The sequence below is a fragment of the Wasmannia auropunctata genome, unplaced genomic scaffold, assembly GCF_000956235.1.
Source record: "Wasmannia auropunctata unplaced genomic scaffold, wasmannia.A_1.0 LD336048.1, whole genome shotgun sequence".
In the NCBI taxonomy this organism is placed as follows: Eukaryota; Metazoa; Arthropoda; class Insecta; order Hymenoptera; family Formicidae; genus Wasmannia; species Wasmannia auropunctata.
Window position 1 is genome coordinate 329,473 of NW_012026842.1, and position 21,259 is coordinate 350,731.

The 21,259-nt window shown below is 44.5% G+C and overlaps 2 protein-coding genes across 2 annotated transcripts in view; one reads left to right on the top strand and one right to left on the bottom strand.

The window, feature by feature from the left end:
* LOC105451641 (RNA-binding protein Musashi homolog 2) overlaps window positions 1-16,169 on the top strand; it is a 58,183-nt gene extending 42,014 nt beyond the window's left edge. The window contains exons 2-3 of the mRNA XM_011692212.1: window positions 13,462-13,702; window positions 15,273-16,169. Of these exons, the coding sequence (XP_011690514.1) occupies window positions 13,462-13,702; window positions 15,273-16,169 (1,138 nt within the window). The remainder of the gene's footprint in view (window positions 1-13,461; window positions 13,703-15,272) is intronic.
* The window catches only part of LOC105451640, a 60,833-nt gene that overhangs the window by 14,768 nt on the left and 24,806 nt on the right, over window positions 1-21,259 (bottom strand). The window contains exons 3-4 of the mRNA XM_011692211.1: window positions 12,541-12,632; window positions 11,936-12,011 (exon numbers count right to left, since the gene is read on the bottom strand). Coding sequence (XP_011690513.1) covers window positions 11,936-12,011; window positions 12,541-12,632 — 168 coding nt within the window. The remainder of the gene's footprint in view (window positions 1-11,935; window positions 12,012-12,540; window positions 12,633-21,259) is intronic.

Sequence of the window (21,259 nt, forward strand, 5' to 3'; positions counted from 1 at the left end):
ATCTTTTTGCTACGTAGACAATCTAGACTTGTAAACTATATGTAGACTATTGTAAATTGTATCACTAATATATACAATATAAAAGAATTAAATTATAAAGCAGTCTCTACCGACAGTAGAAATGTCCAAAATGTATTTAGGAACAGGTTAGAAACCACGACATCTTTAGGATATTCTTGATGTATTTTGAACATTAATTTAACTACGAGATTAAGATTAAGAATGTAACCAAAGAATTTTTTTTACTCAAATGGTAGTTTTTTTTACATAAACGTTAAATTATATGTATTTATTAAATGAATAAATATATAGTCCACTGACTATCTACATAGATGACATTTTATACAATAGTTTACGTTGTCTACACGTAAACGTAGAGTATTATATTTTACGCGTAGATGCACAACCCTGTGTATATGAATAGACATCAAAATAAACTTTCGGTATTTATCGGCATGACTCTGTTGATATAGTGGAATAGATACGCGTGTGTCGGCAAGATAGGAAGCTGTAACTATATATTGCCGGCTGTAGCTTACCTACTATCGATAAATTCATTATCAGTTTCTTTCGTATATCCTAGAATCTTGTATTTATCAAATGTTTACACGAGTTTCCATTGTCTTTTACTACAAACCACTCGTTGCCAATTATCATTATGAATTTTCAAGAATTTAACTCGTCATGCATGTCTAAAATTGGGACATAAGACGTCTTATATCTAAAAGACGTCTAAATAACATGTCTTAGACATTAAAAATGACGTTTTTAACATGTTTTAATTTAGGTACTGTCTGAGAAATAACTTAAATGCAATAATATGCCAGATGCAGTATATTAATGTGACAGTTGAGATGCAGCAAGGTTTATTTATATGTTGAGAGATTTGTATTTTACGTCACTAATTATAGAAGCAATTAGGATAACTGTAATGCAAGTATACATTAAAATATTTTTTAGTACAATTTATAAATTATTATGAAACTATTAAAAAAACTAAATTATTTATTAACCAAAATAACTTAGTAAAAATATATATGGTTGTTACTTTTATCTTTGAAAAAAGAAAACATATTGCAGCATCGCAATAAAATTATCTTGGACAAGTAATTTTTAAATGTAAATTCAAAAGTTATTACCTCTTGGAAGTTATTGCTCGAATACGCACGTGGCAAATTAAATGTAGCCATGTGAGAATACGTCGGTAAATATCCGCTGCAACGAGTCGGTGTATAATGCCGTATAATAAATGATTTCGAGACAGCCGGCGGGATCGATAGAATCGCGCGGTGGTATTGTGCCGCGCCAAGATGATTAATTAAATGCAAACACCGCCACGCCCACGTGCGGCGGGACGAGGTGGATAATATAACCGCGCGATCGTATTAACTGCGTGGCGACATGTGATGCGACCGATCCTCTAAGGGATACGCGTGATATCGCGATAAATGTAGGTCGGGGCGTCGCGTCATTTAAAGAGAGTGACTTTCCCTTTTTGCGGCTATCAATCCTAAAATACACGCTACCGTAATGAAGACTTGCGATCGTCAAGATGAGAATCGATCTCGCGAGATTTCACGTTGGAGAGGGGCGGTTCGCGATTACTCCTGAAATTATTCAGGGAAAAAGTCGTGATCGAGAAGAAACGCGAGGAAGAAAACATACGCTCCATTCTAGGGTAAATATCTGGAGTGTGCGGATTTCATTGAAGGGACACCGGGAACGACGTGATTATACTTAATTGCGACGGTGAATTCAGTTAGAAGAAAGAATAGAGGAAAGAGAAATGTTGGGGGGAGGGTTTGGCCTAGATGGAAGAGGGTTGCTGAACGGACAACCAGTCCGCGCGAACCGCAAATGAAAATCGTCGCTGATCGATCCGCTTAATGATGCCATTAGCAGGGTTTCCAATTCCAGTCCAGAAAGAACAAAAAACATTTTCACGATTTGCATTCGCGGCGGTCGCCCGTAATGGTGCTAAAAAAAAGCTCACATGCAGCTCTACAAATTTTACAGCACGCAGCTAGTATCTCTTTCAAATGTTATTCCCTCGTAAAAACGTAAAACTGTACGATCGCAAATAGATTGAAAGCGCAATCAATCTTTGAACGTTTACATTGCGATCCTTTTAATTCTGATCTTTTTAAATTGCAATATACGATTTACGCAATTTATTTATTATCTTTATTTTATTGTTTGAAGTGTGCAACACTTAATAGAATAAATTTTTATAAAATTGATTTTTTATAATTAGCCAGAATAAGAGAGAATAAAGAAATAGAAAAAGCATCAAACAACAAATACCAATACATGACATTAATGTGCCTACGCCATATTTTATTTTGCTCATCGAAGTTACGTTCTCTATTGATTATTTTATAAATATATAAATACAGAAGGTAAATATTTAAAGGAATACATATCGTGCATTAAGTTATCGTGCGTATTAATTTTTGCATTTAAATTTTTAACGCGAAGACATTTTCGGGGAAGCGTGTATTGATGCGCCGGATAATGCGTAAGACGGTGTGTGGTTTTGGGAGGGTGGTCGGTATGGCAGGCTAGTATAGTGTTTTCCGTTGGCCATCTGTCGAGGGGAATATACCCCCCGTGGATTAATTGGAACCCCGCGTATTGATCCAATAACGTGAGTGCTGAATACAAGAACCAGAGAGGGAAAACTTGGGAAGAGGGATGCCCGGGGAAGAGAAAGGCGGATAAAGATACGGAAACTCCAAAGTGAGTTCGATGTTATTGTTAAATTGCGTTAGAAAAGTGCAGAAAGAAAAATAAGCTGAAGTGCTATATATTATCCAAGTGAAATACAAATAGGAGTAGTTTATTAAACCGCTGTAACGCGAAAAAAAAGTCGAAGTAGATGCGCGTATAGTTTTTCCACACAAGAAAAATAATAGAAATTAGTTATATTTTATGAATAAAAAAGATAAAATACCTATTCTTCTAAAGTATTCATTTTTAATATTTACTAAGATAATATTTAATATTATCTTTTTACTTATATACGTATATATACGTATATAACTTTTTACGACTTTTTCTCTCTTTTGTGACGAATCTCTCTTGCATAATATACAATTCCATATAACGTTATATCAAATCAAATTCACTGAAAATACTGGATATGCTTTTCGTTGAAACGAAATTTTACATTTTATAATCGGTAATAACTGGTGCGCAAATTTCTCTCTGAAAAATTTTAATAATCGAGTATCGAATAAAGTGCGCACGTGTGTAGAATTCTGTAAAAATCCCATTCCTTTCTAATGAATACTCGTCGTAATGCACGATCAGAGTATTTGCACCCCACCTGAAATTCACTCGGACTTCTCTCAAAGCTTTTAAAGCCAAGTTATCTTCGTCTCGCTTACGGCGCACGAGCCGACGACGTGTTCCGCGTTAATTGTGCGCCTTAATTAAAACTAATATCGTCCAAATTAAAATAAATTAAAACGCGACGGCCCTTTGCTTCACGTTCCGCCACGTGATCGTTCGCTTTAAAGACTTTTTTTTTTAAAAAAAGGCTCTAAAGAAAACGCCGCTATATATATATATATATATATATATTTCTCCCGTAGTCGCTCTTGCATTTTTTTACGCTTCAAAAATCACGTTTTAAATAATTTTTTTCGATTCTGCTTTTTCATTTGCTGAAACTGCGATTTTACATTTCCTTGCCATATCTCATTTGTGGAATGAGAGCTGAAAGAATTTTTTTTCCTTTTAATCTGAGCGACAATTTCCTTCCATCGGATAGGCGGGCGTAAAACGTACACAGATAAGAAATAGATAAGACGAGGGAGGTGGCAAAGAGGTGCGTTTGTTTAGAATACGGTGTTCGACACATTTACGGAATGTGTGCATAATCTAATTGCTCTGATTGTAACGTGCAAGGCATGCAAATTAATTGCTCGGGGAAATATTTTTCTAACGATTTACTTTGTGTGTCCATTCGCGTCTTTTGTTCTCGTTGCCGAGATATATATTTTATCCTCTATAACTATTTTCGATCTCTATTCAAATTAATATCGATAAATTGTTGTAATGTCAGAGGAACATATACATGGACACTTCCTTTTCCAAATTTTCATACTGTTTTGAAGTTACCTGAAATTACATTATTAGAGAACGAAATTTAGCCGCTATTCGAAACTAGTGAATCTTTCTAGCGGCGGATCAAGTACGCTTAATCGACGAATCGAGTTAAGATAACGAATTATCGATAATTCGATAAAGTCCAATCGAAAGCGGAATTGGAGCGGCCAGTTAAAGCGTCCAGTAAGCAACAGAAATTCCGATATCGGTATAATTTATTCAGGATCGTACAGACTGTCTTACAGCGGAATATCTAATAATAATAATAATATACTAAAAAAACTACACAACACATCTCTGCGAGTGCCAGATAGTAGTGTATACTCTATTATACTCTACACACTTATAGGATTCTCTATCTAAAGCTCTCACAAGGATTTAAACATGGCGAGGCCTTTCCCGTCTCTCCCTTTCTTTGCTTGCCGGCCACGTTTCTCCGCATCCCGTTGGTAAGGCACACCAAAGTTTTCTCTCCGCATCGATCCTCTTTCTCTTCATCCGGCATTATGGCCTTAACACACAGAAAAAATGTAAACAACAAAATTAAGCAACATGCAAATCAAATATGTTAATGAATCAACATGTTTGACTTGCTACTGCTTACATTATCGCCTTAGGTTCTTGACTGTGAATAGCCGATTCGCTCACTGCTTACGTTTTGTTGTTTACGTTTTTCTCTGTGTGTCATGGCCTTTATATATGCTCTCCGCCAAGGAACATCCGTGGATCATCCCGCTTCCTGGCGCCGCACCGCGCGAGGAGCGCTCTTCTTTCCGCGGATGGAGACAGTGCCGCCTCCTGGCGGCGGTGCCCTGAACCACCTGCGCGGGGACCGGGAGGGAGGGTTGCACGACAAACCCACCCCAACGTCCACCGTATACGTGTCCCCCACACTTGTATCCCCCACGACGAACACACCGCATTACCACTATCAACCGTGCGAAATCCAACCTCAGTAGTTTTATCAACGTGACTCGACGCGGAGCGGTCATGTTGACAAGGCTGTTGCTCTCTTCCGATCCTCTGACATGCCTCGCCCGGCTAATGCGATAACTAATCAAATTCCAAAGGAAGTAGCGTAGTATCCCGCTGGCTATTCATTCGATCATTCGAGGTCAAAAACGCGTCGTCGCGTCTTCTGAAATTCAAATTCCTCCACCTTTTCCGGCTTGGCGTTTTATTATGCCAAATGGCACTGGTTTCGAAATTCTTCACTGGAGCTTGCATCCGATCTTATCTCCAATCCCCCCGTGACCCTTCGATCGTTGCCCACACGTTTCTTGAAACACACGGTGGTACACTTTGAAGGTACTGCTGAATAAAAGATGAGAGAGTGCTGCAGATGCATTCAGAGACTCCGGTAATGCAGCTTCTGAATTATCGCAATGTAAGAATATCAAAGAATGACGGCGATGCGGATTATACGCAAGCAAAATCGATGATCATGGAAGAATATTTCTTTTTCGTTGAACTTTCATGAAGCGAGCTTAGGCAATTTGCGTGGATATTCAAGTTTGCCAGGCTTCTCTCTTCAAGACTTCTCTTTTCTTATCCCAGATAAAGTCTCGTTAAACAGATTACAAAGAATTCCTTCTCTGAAGTCCCATTTGATCGAATACACAGAGAGGAGCGATATTTTCGTACCGTACTATAATTGAAAAGCACAAATCCCTTTTCTATCCAAATACACATTGGTGGAAATGTAAATCGATATCTAATATTAAACTTAATTCAGTCGAGAAAAACTGTACCATCGAGAAATACGGGCCAAATTAGCAATAATGTTTCTGGCTCAACAACGGAACTATTTTGATTCTTTTTCCACGGCATTGTCAGAATGAAAAAAAAAACTCGGTAGAATCCGAGTGGGAAGATAATCTGCTTTGCCACTTTGATTTTAAAGAACCTGTACCAAAGCTTATTGTTTACAGAGTCTGATGCCTTTCTATTTGTTTATGATGCTACAGTCTAAGCGATCACATTGAGAACGAATAAATTGGACGATTACGAATTTTGAATGAAATAAAAACTAAGTCGAAGACTGCGTTTAGCAAAGATCACTTCTTCCACGTTGAAGTTAAAATTGCAAATGAGTAGGAGATTGATGAGATTCTCTGATTTGTTTTTCCTTTTTCTTTGATACTGGGAGTCCGGTGACTATTTTGAAAATAAATAAAAGACTGTGCAAACTGAGTCGAGGATTGCGTTTAGCAAATCATTTCTTGCATGTTGAAGTAATCGCGAAAGAGTAGGAGATAATAAACAGAGAAAGGGAAAGAGAGTAGTGACAGAGAATGCTTACGATCGACCTCAACCCAACGTCAACCTTTTCATCGACCCCGTTGTTCGCCACCCCTTCGCAGCGTCGTTCCAATTCCGTGTGCTAAGTCGTAAACGGATACAGGGCCGATTCATTACTAGTAAATGGCCGTGGCGCGGTTATTGTAGTCGTGGGATTAATAGAAGATAAATAACAACGGTGACAGAGAGGGAGAGAGAGAGAGAGAGAGAGAGAGAGAGAGAGGAGAGGAGAGGAGAGAAAGAGATAGAGAGAGAACGAGGCCACCGGCTTTTAATCTTTGATTACTTGACAGCGAAGTATCGAAGCATACGTCACGAAGAGTATTGAAATACGACATAACGATCGCATTAATTTTTTTGCGATTGCTATGTCATACTCGAGCTGTCGATGAATTCCCGAATTTTCTTTTAGACTGTGTTTTAGTTCAATCCCTTACAATTTCGTGCGAATTTACCACCCGGCCGGAACGAATGCTTGCCCTTCGCGAATCTTCTGCCTATTCGTGTATCGATCTCGCACGAGTGACGAGTAGACACATCCGACCTCCACCGAAACTATGTTACAACCTACGACCTTCTTCCAGTTCCGACTTTCGATCGGGTTACCCGTTCGCGTTCGCGCGATCGATTGACGAACGAGAGAATTTCCGGAGCGCATTCGGGCGGCGACCGGCCGCAGCGGATCCGTGTTTTTCCGGATTAATACGAGCGACACGCGATGTTATTCCTCGACGAGAGGTCACTGCGCGACGATAACGCGCAGGAATATCCACGAACGCGCTCCGGCCATTTTGCGGGCTATAGGCACAACGTAGATGCGTCCCGATAACGGAACGCCTCTGTCACTCGAACGTGATTTCATGATCCTCGGCGACTCGAATCGGTCTACCTGCAAGACAGACCGATGTCGCGCGATAACGATTCCCACTATCTCCGAAAATAACTCCGCGTTTCCGCGTTTTAAACAAAGGGGCGGAGATAAGAACTCTGTTGACGATCGAGGAAAGTGAGAACGAGTCCTTGAATCGACCAGGGTGGCGAGCAGCCGCGCCTCTCGGAAGCTGCCTTATCGACTGGAAAACACCATCGCTGTACCATGGTGTGTTCACGACGAGTATCGAGAACGATGTTAATAGTTTACGAGGACTAAAAAAATCCGGTGGGTTTTCTCTTTTCTTCCCATCAGGCCTTCCCTGAATGTCGACGTGGCACAACAGTCGAATCGTGTTCGGGCGTTTCCTTCTCGTTTTCGTTCGCGGAGATCCACCGCCGTCGTGCAAACATTTATAAAATCCCTTGTTTGTTTCATCCCCACTGGCTTTTTCACCCTCTTGTCGTTCTCCTCGACTACCGCGAAAAACGTCTAAGCGAAAGCGCGCGACACCAATACGACTTTCAACCGATACACTTTCCACATTCTGTATGCCCTGAGTCTCGACGACGATGGTGACGACGGCGACGCGGTTAGAAGTGGACCACCAGGACGAGGACAATGTCCCATCACACCAGTAACTCTTTAAAGGCGTACTGCTGTGACAGGACAATATCCCCGGCCGGTGGGCTGATTTCTCTCCGATGTCTTCCTTCCCTTTCTTGGGGGTTAGTACTGCTCTTCTCGGCGCTCCCTCTCTTTCTCTCTCTCTCTACTTCTTTCTCTCTCTCCCTCTTTCTCCATCTTTCTCTCTTTCTCTTCCCGACTGCTTCTGCGGTGCGGCAGTTGAGCGGATTGCCGAGCGAGATATGGCGGCCGGCGAAAAATACCCCTTTGCGAAGGCCGTATCATTCGGTCGAGCGTCCCGACGGCACTGCGTCGCTCGGTGGCGGCGGCGGCGCCTCCGCACCCTCTCTCTCCCCCCAAACCACCCACCCGCCTCCTCCCCACTAGGACTGGGGGCTCTTCCACCTTCCCGAGCCTCTCCCACCGCGCGCGAGGGAAACTCACCCTCTTCGTCTTCGACATGATCCTCCGGTCTCGTGTGTGCGCGCACGCGCATGCGCGTGACGGAGAGAAAGCGCGCTCGCGCGCGTGTGTCCGTGTGCGTACGTGTACACGCGAGACAGGGAGGGATACAGGGGAGGGGGGGGCTCAGGGTGCGGAAGAGTATAGCACCGGCGCGAGAGGGGGACCGAGTACGACCCCTCGACGTTGCTGGGGGCGGACGCGGAGACTGCTGCTTGGTACTAGGGATGTCTAGCGATACTGAAAATACTGAAACTACACACGATCTCACTACACCAGTCTCGGCCACCCCTCTGCCATCCAGCTCTCCCCCTCCTCTATCTCTCTGTTTCTCACCCTTTCTCCCTCCCTCCTCCCTCTTCTTCTCTCTGTCATTACTTCATCTCTTCCTCTCCCTTTCGCTATCCTTCTCCCTTTTGTCTCTCTTTTTGCCTTTTATTTTTTCTTTTCCTCTCTTTCACTCACTTTTTCACCTGACGTCCCGTCCTCGCCGTCACAACGTAAGACGATCGAGGTCATCGGGAAAGGAGGATACTTGACTCCTTTGTGTTGTGGACATATTTACGAATTTGATAATGCGCGTTTGATCGCTCCATCGGACGATTATGAATCGCCATTTACGTTGCGTACGAAAACTACGTATCTCTACCGATGGCTATCTTTTTTCCGATGACAACGCGGCTCGATTAAACAGCCGACAAGCCGCATCACGCTGGCCGATTGTTCAATCGTCCACTCGAACCACATCAAACGGTTTTTTTTTTAATCTCAGTTTACGCGATGATATTTCGATTTCGCGGCGGTAAGCTCGATAACCGCAAAGCGCACGACACGCCAACGAGAAAATTAAATCTGCAGCGCGGAATTATTTCGCGCACAATTTTAGATTTGCGTGAACGGACAACGTGTGAAGAACGCAAATAGATAGAATCTCTGCTCCGATATAATTTGAAAAATTGGAAAATTTAAGGACTCGAGCTTGTTGATGAAAACAATATGTATATCTAATTATGACTCGCGGAGTTTTTTTTCTCAAAGCACTATTCTATCTATCTTGTTGAAACATCCCGCCTCCGTGATTCGATGCGTACGTGCGGATGAACGAATGCGGCGGATGTTCCATTGATCGATTTACCCTTTGGACCAAACGGGAGACAATCCGAAGATATCACCACGCTGAAGAAATTCCGCTTTCGAGAAACGACATTTCGAATATTGAGTTGCTTGCTTGACGTGGTAGGAAATCGCGAGAAAAGCGTAAACGATATATTGCGCTCTAGTCCGTCTTTCTTCAACTTGAATCTCTTTTTCGCATATTTTTTTTACCCCTGGGTAAAAAGTCGTCTGGGAGAATTTTTCGATACCGCCGACAATAAGCGTGTCTCCCTTGGAAATGAGACGTAAGACCGGAATGAGAGAGCGGTCAAAAAGGGTGAAAAAGAAAAGAAGAATTTAGTAATCATTACGCTCCGTTGGAGAAAGCGTATTGTGAGGAGACGAAGAGAATATGAAGAGAAGAACACCCGGCGAACGTCGTAAGACGTTTTCCACGGTGAGACCGATCGCGGCTTCCTCGGGCGAAGGAGGGAGGATCGCGGGAAGACCGAAGCCGACATGACCGAGCGAGCGGCGCCGAAAGCCGTGCGGCCGCGGCGGTGCGAGCCGCACACGGCGAGAAGAACGAAGCGGAGGGGTGTATTGATCCACCGGCTGCGCGTTCTCGTCGGCGTCGTGCCCCACGACGGGCAACTACCCGCCTCCCCGCCTCGCGCCGCTTCGTCCCACCGCCGCCGCCGCCGCCGCCACTCCCAACCCCAAACGACTCGCTCGTTTCGCCTCGACCCTCCTGGCTCTTTCTCCTCTCTTCTCTCGCTCGTCCGGACCTTCCGCTCCACCCTCGCCGCGCTCCGTCCTGCTCCAACCCCTTCCCCTCTGTGTGCCCTGCCTGCACCCCGCCGTTCTGCACCCCCGCGACACCCTTCGCGCATGTCGACCATGCCGCTCGCGGCGATATATCCGAACCGGGCTAACGCGCAACCCCTCCGACCGTCCGCCCCGCTGCTATACACAGCGCGCACCCCGCTGTCCCGTCCACTCGCCATTCTCCCTCCCTCCCCCGCGCGCGCGCACCCGCCGTACGGTCGCAACGCGCCGTCGGTACCGGCGGTGAATGTACGACGCGTTACGACGCTGGGATCCTGGGGGAAAAGGCATCGCGACGGCACGGTATATCTCTCGGTTAGATATACACGACGGAACGACCATAGTTTCTCTTAGTTTCGCACGTATCTCTCGAGTCACATGCGAGACGCGGGATGGGCGAGACCACATCGCTGTCGGCTCGTAGGTGGGATATTGGTTTGTTATCCCACGATATATTATGAGATATCTCCCCGATGGCGAGAGGAAAGAAAAGGGATGTAGCCGACGTGCGTGGAACACGCGCGGATTGTCCGTGGCACGGTCTTACTTTTGCGGCGAGCGGCGGATCCGCGCTCGTCGTCATCACGTGGATCAGTAATTATGCATCAGTAAGCGAAAGACAAAGTCATTCTGCAGTCAAAGATCCCGAGACGCGGCCGACGACGCGACGGCGTCCTACGTTTCGCGTTTTGATCGAGAATCAAATTATACGGCGAGACCGTGGAGCGATCTTGCAATTTATTATTATAGGTAAGGAGGGCTCTCGAAATAAAACAGTATGTAACGAGATTTCAAATGCGATAAACACAAGTATAGGCGCGTTTGTGAAACGTAGCCGTAACACGAATTATTTAGCGACGCCAGATATAAACGAACGTGTGGGTAAGACAGTAGCGATAACGCGATACGCGATAAATCAATATAATTGTAAAAATAATTAATCGGGGTTAAAGATGATAATGGCATCGCCTGTCACAATTGATATCTCTCATTGTGAAAATACGGATTACGTGTCACTTATTTATGCGGCTTTTAATTAATTGCTTTAACTGAATATTTTACATTGGGCGCAATAATTAATCAGATATTGCCGCTCATCCGTGTCTCCAGGTATTATTAAATGTAAGCGCATTCGATGGCAACAGCCAGCGGTTGGTCGCAGATTTATGGATATTGCGAGAGACAGGACATGGGCATGGATACATTGTTTTTCCTTTCTCACGAGATTATCGATTATTCAATACAAGCTTGGACGAAACGAGAGCACTATCTGAAAACCTTATTTCACGAAGGATAAATTGTATGAAAATATTTAAAAAATAACTAAAAAAATGATTTATACAATATCAAACAAAAAGAACAATTTTGCTTAAAAAAAAAAAAAAAAAAAAACTAAAATTTACTTGGTTACCGATCTGAAAATAAATTTGTTGGGTCATCAAAAGAATTACGTTGGAAACTCAAATTGGTTGCTGGAATATCAAAAATTTTGCAGCACAGCACGCTTGAGTTTCCAACGTAATTATTTTGATGGTCCAATAAAATTATTTTCAAATTTGTATCCAGTTAAATTTTGGATCTCCCAGCAAAATCGTTTTTTCGGCGCAGGAATAAAAATGCATCTTGCAAACAACTCACCTTCATTGAACGAGGATTCCGCAGGTCGAAAAATCTCGGTTTAGACGGAATTTCGAATCTCTGATACTCGGTCAGCCTAAAAGAGACGACAACATTATCCGCTTACTCGGAAAGATATATTTATTCTCGCGTGTAGTTTTTGCGATTTACGTAGATCCTGACGAATGCGAAAAAATTGCAAATGTACAAAGGAACGAGAAACGTTATCTCCCGTTTTTACTTGGTTTCCCGAGAAAAATGTTCGCATATATTTTTTTTAATTTTTTTTTTATTTTATTTTGACGGACCGGCGATTGCTTGACATTTCACGGCACAAGTAAAAGTTCCTCGCGTAAGTGGAAGTGGCAGTAAAACGTGGCAGAGCCAAGGTCGTTAGCTCTCTCGGCAGACACAGTGACCTTAACACATCGGCGTTATACATAGAATGTAGATTGCTTACAGGAATAGACGGGCCGCGCTATTTTCCGTCCGAGTTCCAGGGTTTGCTTACGCGACCGTTTTGCGAAATGATATATTATTTTTATACCTTGTTGCGCGAGACACGAGGTGTGTTTGTGTTTTACTTTACCCGTCGTGCACGGAAGAGCGTAGAACCCGCTACTTACTGAACGTCAATCGTGGTAAGGAACATTCTATGGTACGACCAGAAGGGCATGGCGAAAAACGCGCAAGTTTGCAAGATGAGGAGTGGTACCATCTGAAACAAAAAAAAAATACGAGCACGCGCTCTTAATAAAACTGTCGATATTAACGAGATGTTTATCGCCATCTGCATGAACACTTTTCCCTGGGAAATGGCTGCAAAATGTAAATAAGTGGAAATCTATCATCGTTTTTATATAACACGATGTATAATTTGATTCGCGCACGAATATGTTAACGCGTGTCAAATTACTAATGCAAGCGCTTTGTAGTTAAAAATATAAGTGTATTAATATAATATAAATGTATTTACATATCGCCAATGAACCCAAATTAAAATATATAGATATAAAATTTTAATCTATACATATATACATACTACATACGCGCGTGTGTGTACATATATAAAAGAAAAATGATGTGTCAGCAACATTAGTCAGTAGCAGTCTAATTGAAAATAATCATATTATTTCAATAACAGTATTAATGAAGCAAATACGTCATGTTCTTGTTTTAATAAAATATATTTTATTAATACTGTTATATTGAATAAACAAGATTATTTTCAATTAACTTGTTGTTGGCTAATGCTGTTAATACATTACTTTTTTCCATGTATTATACATGTATACACATATATGTATATATGTGTATAATTTGTAAGCTTTATAAGAAATAGGAGGAATTGTTAGATATAGGTATATGTTTTGATAAAAATTGCAAAATTATAATATTTAGCAGTTTCTAGTATGGAGACTTTAACACACGAGACGAAATGAACTTTTTACCTAACCGCAAATAGTTTTAATTTAATTAACCCAGCAAATAGTTTAAATTTAATTTTAATCAATCTAACGATCGATTTATCTTTTGATTGTTTGCAGCGCCGGCATGGAGGCGACAAACGGCGCGATCGAGCACGACTTCCACAACCCGTTGGTGCCGATAAACGGTAGCCACTCAGGCAGCTCCGGCAGGAGTACGCCGAACGGCGGCGACCCGGCGCCGGGCAAGCTCTTCGTGGGCGGTCTCTCCTGGCAGACGAGCAGCGAGAAGCTGCGGGAATATTTTAACATGTTCGGCACCGTCACCGACGTTCTCATCATGAAGGATCCGATGACGCAGGTCGGTCCACCTATCTGAGCATAACTCTCGGCTTGCTCGCCCGATCAATTACGGTTATTTATTGTACGAGGCTGTTCTCACGCGCCATTTAATTCGCCGGCTGTCATAATAAGTTAACAACGAAGTCTTTCATGCCCGTGTCTCGCGTTTTCGTTATCGATCACGTTTCGATAATATTTCAAAGTTGCGTTAATTGAGAGGATGCGAGCAAGAGTGTTACTTAATTTAAACTCTTGTATATAAAACATTTTTCTAATTTTACTTCTAAGTGTATTCAGTATTCTCATGTTTTCTAAATTCATCGTACGTACAATTTATACGATTAGAAGTTTATTTTCGAATAAATATTTTCTATCGATTCAATGTTCCGCTGATAACGAGAAACATCGTCACAGATATCATTAAATTTGCATTATTTAATTTACGGTGAGAACAGCCTCGTATAAATCGCCCACGCGTTTCCAAATCGCGTTCATGCCGCGCCAATTGATTTGCCGGTAACGGTTTTTCGGCCCGACCCCGACCCTCTCGTGCATCGCGGGGGGGTCGGCCGCGAAGATGCCGCGAGAGAAAGGAGTTTTACCTCGACAGGATTCGATGCACCAAGCAATCTCTCCTTCCACTTTTGCACGAAACTATATACCGTAGTAGACCGTAGTAGATGAGAAGTTGTACTAATCGGTGTAATTAATTGCTGATAAAGTATTAAGAGAAGTAGATTGTATTAGGTATTATTAATCGCATTAATCGCATTTTATATATTAAAAGAAGGTGGGAGAGGCAGCAGTTTTTTTCGTTTTTTTTCTTATTTTGTCGGCGGTTTTGCAGGCGGTAAATGTCGAATGCGGGTGTAATATCGGAAAATTTCGCGAACGAGAGTGGGTGGGACAGACGTAATATATATATATTATACATATACATATATCAGTAGCTCCTTAACGTTCGTAATGGATTTGAGTCTTATCGCAGTCTTTGTTTCACGTAACATTAGAATGTTTGTCTTAAACATTGGCTTGGTCAGTCTTGCATGCAAATGGTAGTTTGGTAGCACTAGTTAACCGTTTTATAACAAGAGCTACGAGAGATCACCGAAGGCAGGTTTAATTAAAAAAAAAAAAAAAAAGATCAGGGTAATTTCGTAAAAAAAAAAACAGCGTTCTTATATTCCGAATTGAACCCGCAACGTTAGGGAGAAGACAAAACGGATCAGTTTTGGTGACCATTCGAGCAGGCTAGAAGCGAACAAGTAAATTAATGAAAATCGTGTGGTATTTTAATCGCAGTACATAACCGACAAGTTATAATTAGCTTTATCCGAACGCGTTTAGATCGTGAAAAAGTTTTCATGGTCATGAAAACTCGTCCTAAACATCTTAGCGGTCTTGTCTTGCGATAACCAAACGAAGGCGAAATAAACACGGTAAATCCCTCGATCAAGTCGGCAAAAATCAGTCGGATGTCGGAGCGTTCGATCGCGAGAGCGAAAAAAAAAACAGTCGCAACGAAAGTGGGAGGCACGCAATAGACGGTCCTTGTGCATCGTGCCGGTTCTCGGCTTGTTCGGTTACAGCGTAGCCGCGGTTTCGGCTTCATCACGTTTGCCGAGCCCGGTAGCGTCGACAAAGTCCTCAAGTGTCCCATTCACACCCTGGATGGCAAGAAGATCGATCCGAAGCACGCGACGCCGAAGAATCGCGCGAAACAGGCCAATCGCACTAAGAAGATCTTCGTGGGCGGTGTCAGTCAGGACACCAGTAGCGACGAGGTCAAGGCCTACTTCAATCAATTTGGCAAGGTGGAGGAGACGGTGATGCTGATGGATCAACAAACGAAACGCCATCGCGGCTTCGGCTTCGTCACGTTCGAGAACGAGGACGTGGTGGACCGCGTGTGCGAGATACACTTCCACACGATCAAGAACAAGAAGGTCGAGTGCAAGAAGGCGCAGCCGAAGGAGGCGGTGCAGCCGGGCGCGCTCGCGCTCGGCAAGCGGGTAGTGCTCGGCGCTCTAGGCGTGCGGCTCGCGCCACAGCCGCCGCTGCCGGTCGCGGCGGCGGCCTCGCAGCTGGTGGCCGCGCAGGCACAAGCGGCGCAGGTGCAGGCGGCCGCGGCCGCGGCGGCGGCCGCGCAGGTGCAGAACGCGGTCGCGGGATACGGCAAACTGTTCGCTACCGGCGGCTATCCGGCGCTCGCGGCATATCGGTACGCGCCCTATCCGATACCGGCCGCGATGGCGGCGGCGGCTGCCGCGGCGGCGCCCAACGCCCCGACGGCACCGGCGCAGGCACAGGGTGCCGCCGCGGCCGCTGCCGCTGCCGCCGCGGCGGCATCCTCGCCCGCTGCGGCCGCGGCCGCCGCCGCGGCGCCCGGTAATCCCTATCAGGGCTACTCGCTCACCAACGTCGACATGTCAAGCTTCCAGGGCGTCGATTGGGGATCCATGTACGGGATGGGGATGTACGTTTAAAGAGGAGATACGTATGAGATACCGCACGCGCTCCCGCTCTCTGATCTCTTGGATCCGACGGATCCTCCTCGGGGAAGAGATCATCTTCCCCCCCCTCCGCCCCTCCCGCGCTCCGTGTACGATACGGTATACATATATAATATTCGTTCTCCGAGGTCGATCGTGGCGCGAAAGCCGCCTTTCGATTCTTATTCGGGGATTTATAGTGTCTCTGGAAATGGCCACCCCGCTCTCGCGCTGCAAAGCTACGAAATGATAATACTCGATGAAGAGACGACTTCCGCTAATGCTTCTGATCGTCGTTTTATTCCATCGTTCTCTTATCTCCGTGGACCGACGCTACGAGAAATGGATTCTTCGATACTTTTATCATGGAACGGCATCGTGGCAAGCGGATAAAGCGAAAAGGATCCAGTGAAGGAGGCTGAAATTTCAATCGATTCGCACTCGAGCGAGGAACGAGTAAAGATGAGAGCAAAGAGATTGCCAAGAAGAGAATGAACGATCTCCGACGTACGGAAAACCCGGCGAATGAGGAAACACACGCGAAGAAGGGGGATCAGAGTCATCCGCGTAATCACACGTTGCTTTCCCCAAGTGGAAATCGCGGACGGACAATAATTTTGCGTTCAATTCTTATCATGCGTTACTTAATTTATTTGTGAGCAGGCGAGTACTAGTTGCGTATCTCATTATATGTACGTTAGTTCTTTCGAGTCCCTCGTCTTTTCCGCTTTACGCGCGGCACATATCATTTTTCACGATCACACACACGACGACGAGTCATTGCGCTTCAGCACACTTTGGTTCCTATTTAGATTAACGCGTATACGCATTAGAGTCAAAAGCGCGTGCGGAAACCGCGTTTTAATCCACGTTTCGCCGCGCCCATTACGTTAATCATCGATTAATTAACGCGATCCATTAGCGGCCACTCGTTTTCACGGCGTTCGCGGCAGCCTCGAGCCTCCCGAGTGTTCCCGCAACGGCCGACGTTCTCTCGGCCATGAAGCAATAAAAGGAAGAAAAATCGAGAGTAGCGGCGGGCGCCGTGAACGACTTACTCCACCAGGGGAGAGAACACTAAATCGCCTCCCCCCTTATTTCCGTTCTTCTTACCTTACCGTTATACGTCCCTCTTTATTTTCCTCACGTTCTCACGATCCTTTATTTACATATATATATGTGTGTGTATTTGCTAACATCCGATCGAGTTTGTCTCCGCCGGGGATCAGCGGAAGCACGAACGCGACGCGTCGAGCCAAGTTACGTCGCGGATGATAAAGCGCCGATTTCCCCGCATCCGATTGCTGGCATTTTTCGATGAGAGAATCAGTCCGCGTGTAGACCCCCGCCGTAAGTACGATTTGAATAGCGGAATCGTATATAGCGAAAGACTAGCGCGCTAGAAAGACTAGGATCCGCAACGCCAAGTGCCAAACGAACGAACGAACCGAAGGGAGAGCCATCCACTTTAGACGGTTAAGCGCGTAACTCGCTGTTCCCGAGCAACTAGCTCCCCCGAGCTTCCCTTCCGATTCGCGTCTTTCAGTGGGAATCGAGCGACAGTGACAACGATGACAGCTCGACAACTCGACGACGAACTCTTTTCTTTTTTTTTCTTTTTTTTTTTATTCTTTAGTCTCCTCGTCGCGTCACCGTTTGATGCTTCCGCTCGTCGCTCTCGGCGGACTCCGACCGCGTCTTTTCGCCTTTCCAGAGGCAACAGGTCAATACACACAATCCACTTTGCGCGAGCGGACAGACCCTCCCGATATAACATATACGTACGACACACACGAGCAGCAACATACGAGGGACACGTATATAACTATATATAATGTATAGATACATATACATATACGGTACACACGTATATATACACATACATATACATATATTTTTCTTCAAATAATGGAAGACAATATTTCTCCGCTCTCCATCGCGTTAAGTAAGGATAAGACTATATATATAGCGATTTACACGAGTGTGTAAATTCGAGTAATTCGAATTCGCGTTAATCTTTTAAGCAAGACTTTTAGAGCGACTCACGAGCTGTAATCCGCGTAACGAGAGAAAGTCGCGCGTATTAGCTGTTAAGACTAATTGACAGTATCACACACACACCCACACACACACACCCCGCGCGACAGTATCACGCCGCACGCGATCGGCGTAGCGTAATGAGCTCCTGAGAGAGTAAAGAGATGGCGAGTCGGCGAGTTTTATTTAAGTTAGACTTAAGCGGGTAGCATTACTGATAGCGGATATAGATATTTATAAAAGAGAGGGAGAAAAACAGAAGAGAGGAGAGTAACAATAAGGAAACGGGGGCTTCCCACGATGGGACGGCCTCAGCGTGTGCGCGAGAAAGAGAGAGTGAGACAGATACTTAAAAAGATATTATTACGCATCTTTATAAAAATATATTTAAGAGTTCGTGCGACTGTGCGTCTGCGAGAAACGGGAACCCAAGATTGAGATTAGCTCACGTAACTCAAGCGATAAATTAGATTTAAGTCTTTAGGTAAGGAATTTGTGAAAAGTATTATAAAAAAGGTATTCGTTAAGGAATTTGCAAGAGAAATGGATATTTAATTTATAATGTGTATTCACTTGTAGAGTTACGCCCCGTGATCGGACTCGACGGCGGCGAATATAACAATTGGTGATATTTTTGCGATAATTTTTTGTGTTTTGCCAGATTCCCTCGTGTAGAAAGAAAAAAAAACTCCCAAGTTTCTTTCCAATCGACTTTCTACTCGTCGCCATTTTTTTCTCTTTGTTTAGTTATTAAATTATTCGTCGAATGACGCCAAACGGCAACGGATGAAAACTGTCGTTTTTCGCATTTTAGTTAGCAAGCAAGTTACGAATCGTTCAACGCGACCGTGCGATATCGCCGCGGGATATTCACTTAATTTATTTTCTTTACTCTCTTGTCGTCTTTCTTTTCGTATTATTAAGCTCGTTGTGTTGTAAGTGTTAAGTGCGATTGCATATGTGCGTCGATTTGTCGCCCAAATGATCTCAACGTCGACCGAAGCGCCGACGAAATATCCCGAATATCCGCAACGAATCTTAACGGTCCCACTTGATCGGGTCCTCGAGCAGGATCGCCGTCGGCGAGGGCGAACGCGGGGCGTTTCCTTGACGAGGAATCACGCGAGGGATGTGAGAAATTTCGAGCAATAAGCGATTGACTCAAACTTTAAACTGCGCTAGGTTATTACGAGTATTACAAAAAAAAAAAAGAGAGAATCGTCGCGGCGGCGCTTGTTTGCGCGCGCGTGTAATCAATATAGAGGGATAATCCTATAGGTATATATATACACACAAACGAATACTCGATGCGAAAGGATTTGGATAATAATAAACGTCGAAACGAAACGAGATAGAAGAGGCGTCTTAGGAGAGCGAGGGAAGAATCGCGAGCGATTGTGAGAGAGTTCAGAAGGCGTTCCGGTCCTTCCGAACACACAAGTAATATTCTCTAGTGATACTACATACTTTAATATACATATAAATATATATGAACAAAAAATATAATTATATACATACACCGTGACTTAAAACCGCGTTTAAGGATAACAAAAAAAAACTCGCGAGTGATATTTATGACATATTATAAGGGGATATTACAAAAGTAGAGGAGCGAACGCGTAGGGAAAGAGAGAAGAAACGTGGGGAGAACGTGCGAACGAGTCGTGTTAGATGCGCACGTAGAGAGAGAAACGGACGATACGAAACGTGACGAACGGCGAGAACGTGAAGAAGGTGGTGGACGAGCGACGCGAAACGCGACGGTGCGAGCGAGGATCAGCTGAGAGAGGCGTGCGTCTCGTTCCACAGTCCCCATTCTCGACAACTCTGCGTGTATCCGCACGCTAGTAATGTGCGGAATGGGCGCGTACTTAACGAGCCCTCCCGTCCCGGACAATTCCGCGGATATCGGCGCGGCACTCCCTCCCCCTGACTCTCGTTCCTGCTTCGCCATCGATCCATCTACCTCTTTTCAGCTTCCTCCCTACGCCATTCTTTCTCTCTCTCTCTCTCTCTCTCTCTCTCTCTTTCTCTCTTCTCCACTTCCGCGGAAATTTTTGCGCGAAAAAAGAAACTAAATTAATTAGGATCCAGAATATCCGCTCTCGTGTACCATAGCATTTTTTCTCGGCATTTTCATGAGGGAGATAGAAAGAGAGAGAGAGAGAGAAAGAGAGAGAGAGAGAAACTGAGGCCGCGCTCTGTTCGCGAGTAATTCCGGAGGGAGAGGTACTTTTCCAAGCCAAATTGGTATCGTCGCAGCGTCTCGATATGCCTCTCTTGATGTATTTTATTTTCAAAGTTGCCTTCTGGAAGAGCGTAGAAATCCGGAGACGGGCGCTCCCGACGATACCGTTTTGTGCGTTTTTTTTTTCCGCGAGACTTTCCGCGCGGAGAGAATCGGGGATTGGAACTCGGCGCAGTTTTCGGTGGGTTCAATTTTCGACACGGAGAAGGATCTTCTCGTTCCACTCTCTTCCCTGCCACGAACGAAAAACGTCGAAAAATTAATTCTCTGCATCTGTCCCCGGCCATCGAAAATTTGATCTCGCCGAAATTTCTCGACTGCTCTTTCACTCCCTGATTGATAATAGAATAACTTTGCCTAGTTTCTATACGTTCTACATACGGGTCGAAAAACAAGCCTCAAACGTCGCGGGGAAGCGAATTCTCCGGGCGAATCGTCGTCGAGACTCTCTGCAAAACTCGGGATTATCAATGCGTGTCTCGTGAAATTTTCGGCGACGTATGATCCGGGATTAACGGTGCGCGCGGTCGTAGCACTCCTCTCGATGTGTTCGAGACGAGAAGAAGGAGCGGAAAAATTTCACGTGGAATTTCAGCAATAAATTTAGCCGTAACGGAGAGAGCGGGTCGTTTATCCGCGTCGCGAAGCGAAACGTCGCTTGAAACGTTTTTCTCTTGGACTATCATTTCGGAAATGTCTTATCGCAATGTCGTGTATCGTCCCCGACGAGTGAGAGAGAGAGAGAGAGAGAGAGAGAGAGAGAGAGAGAGAGAGAGAGAGAGAGACGGGAGGGTAGATC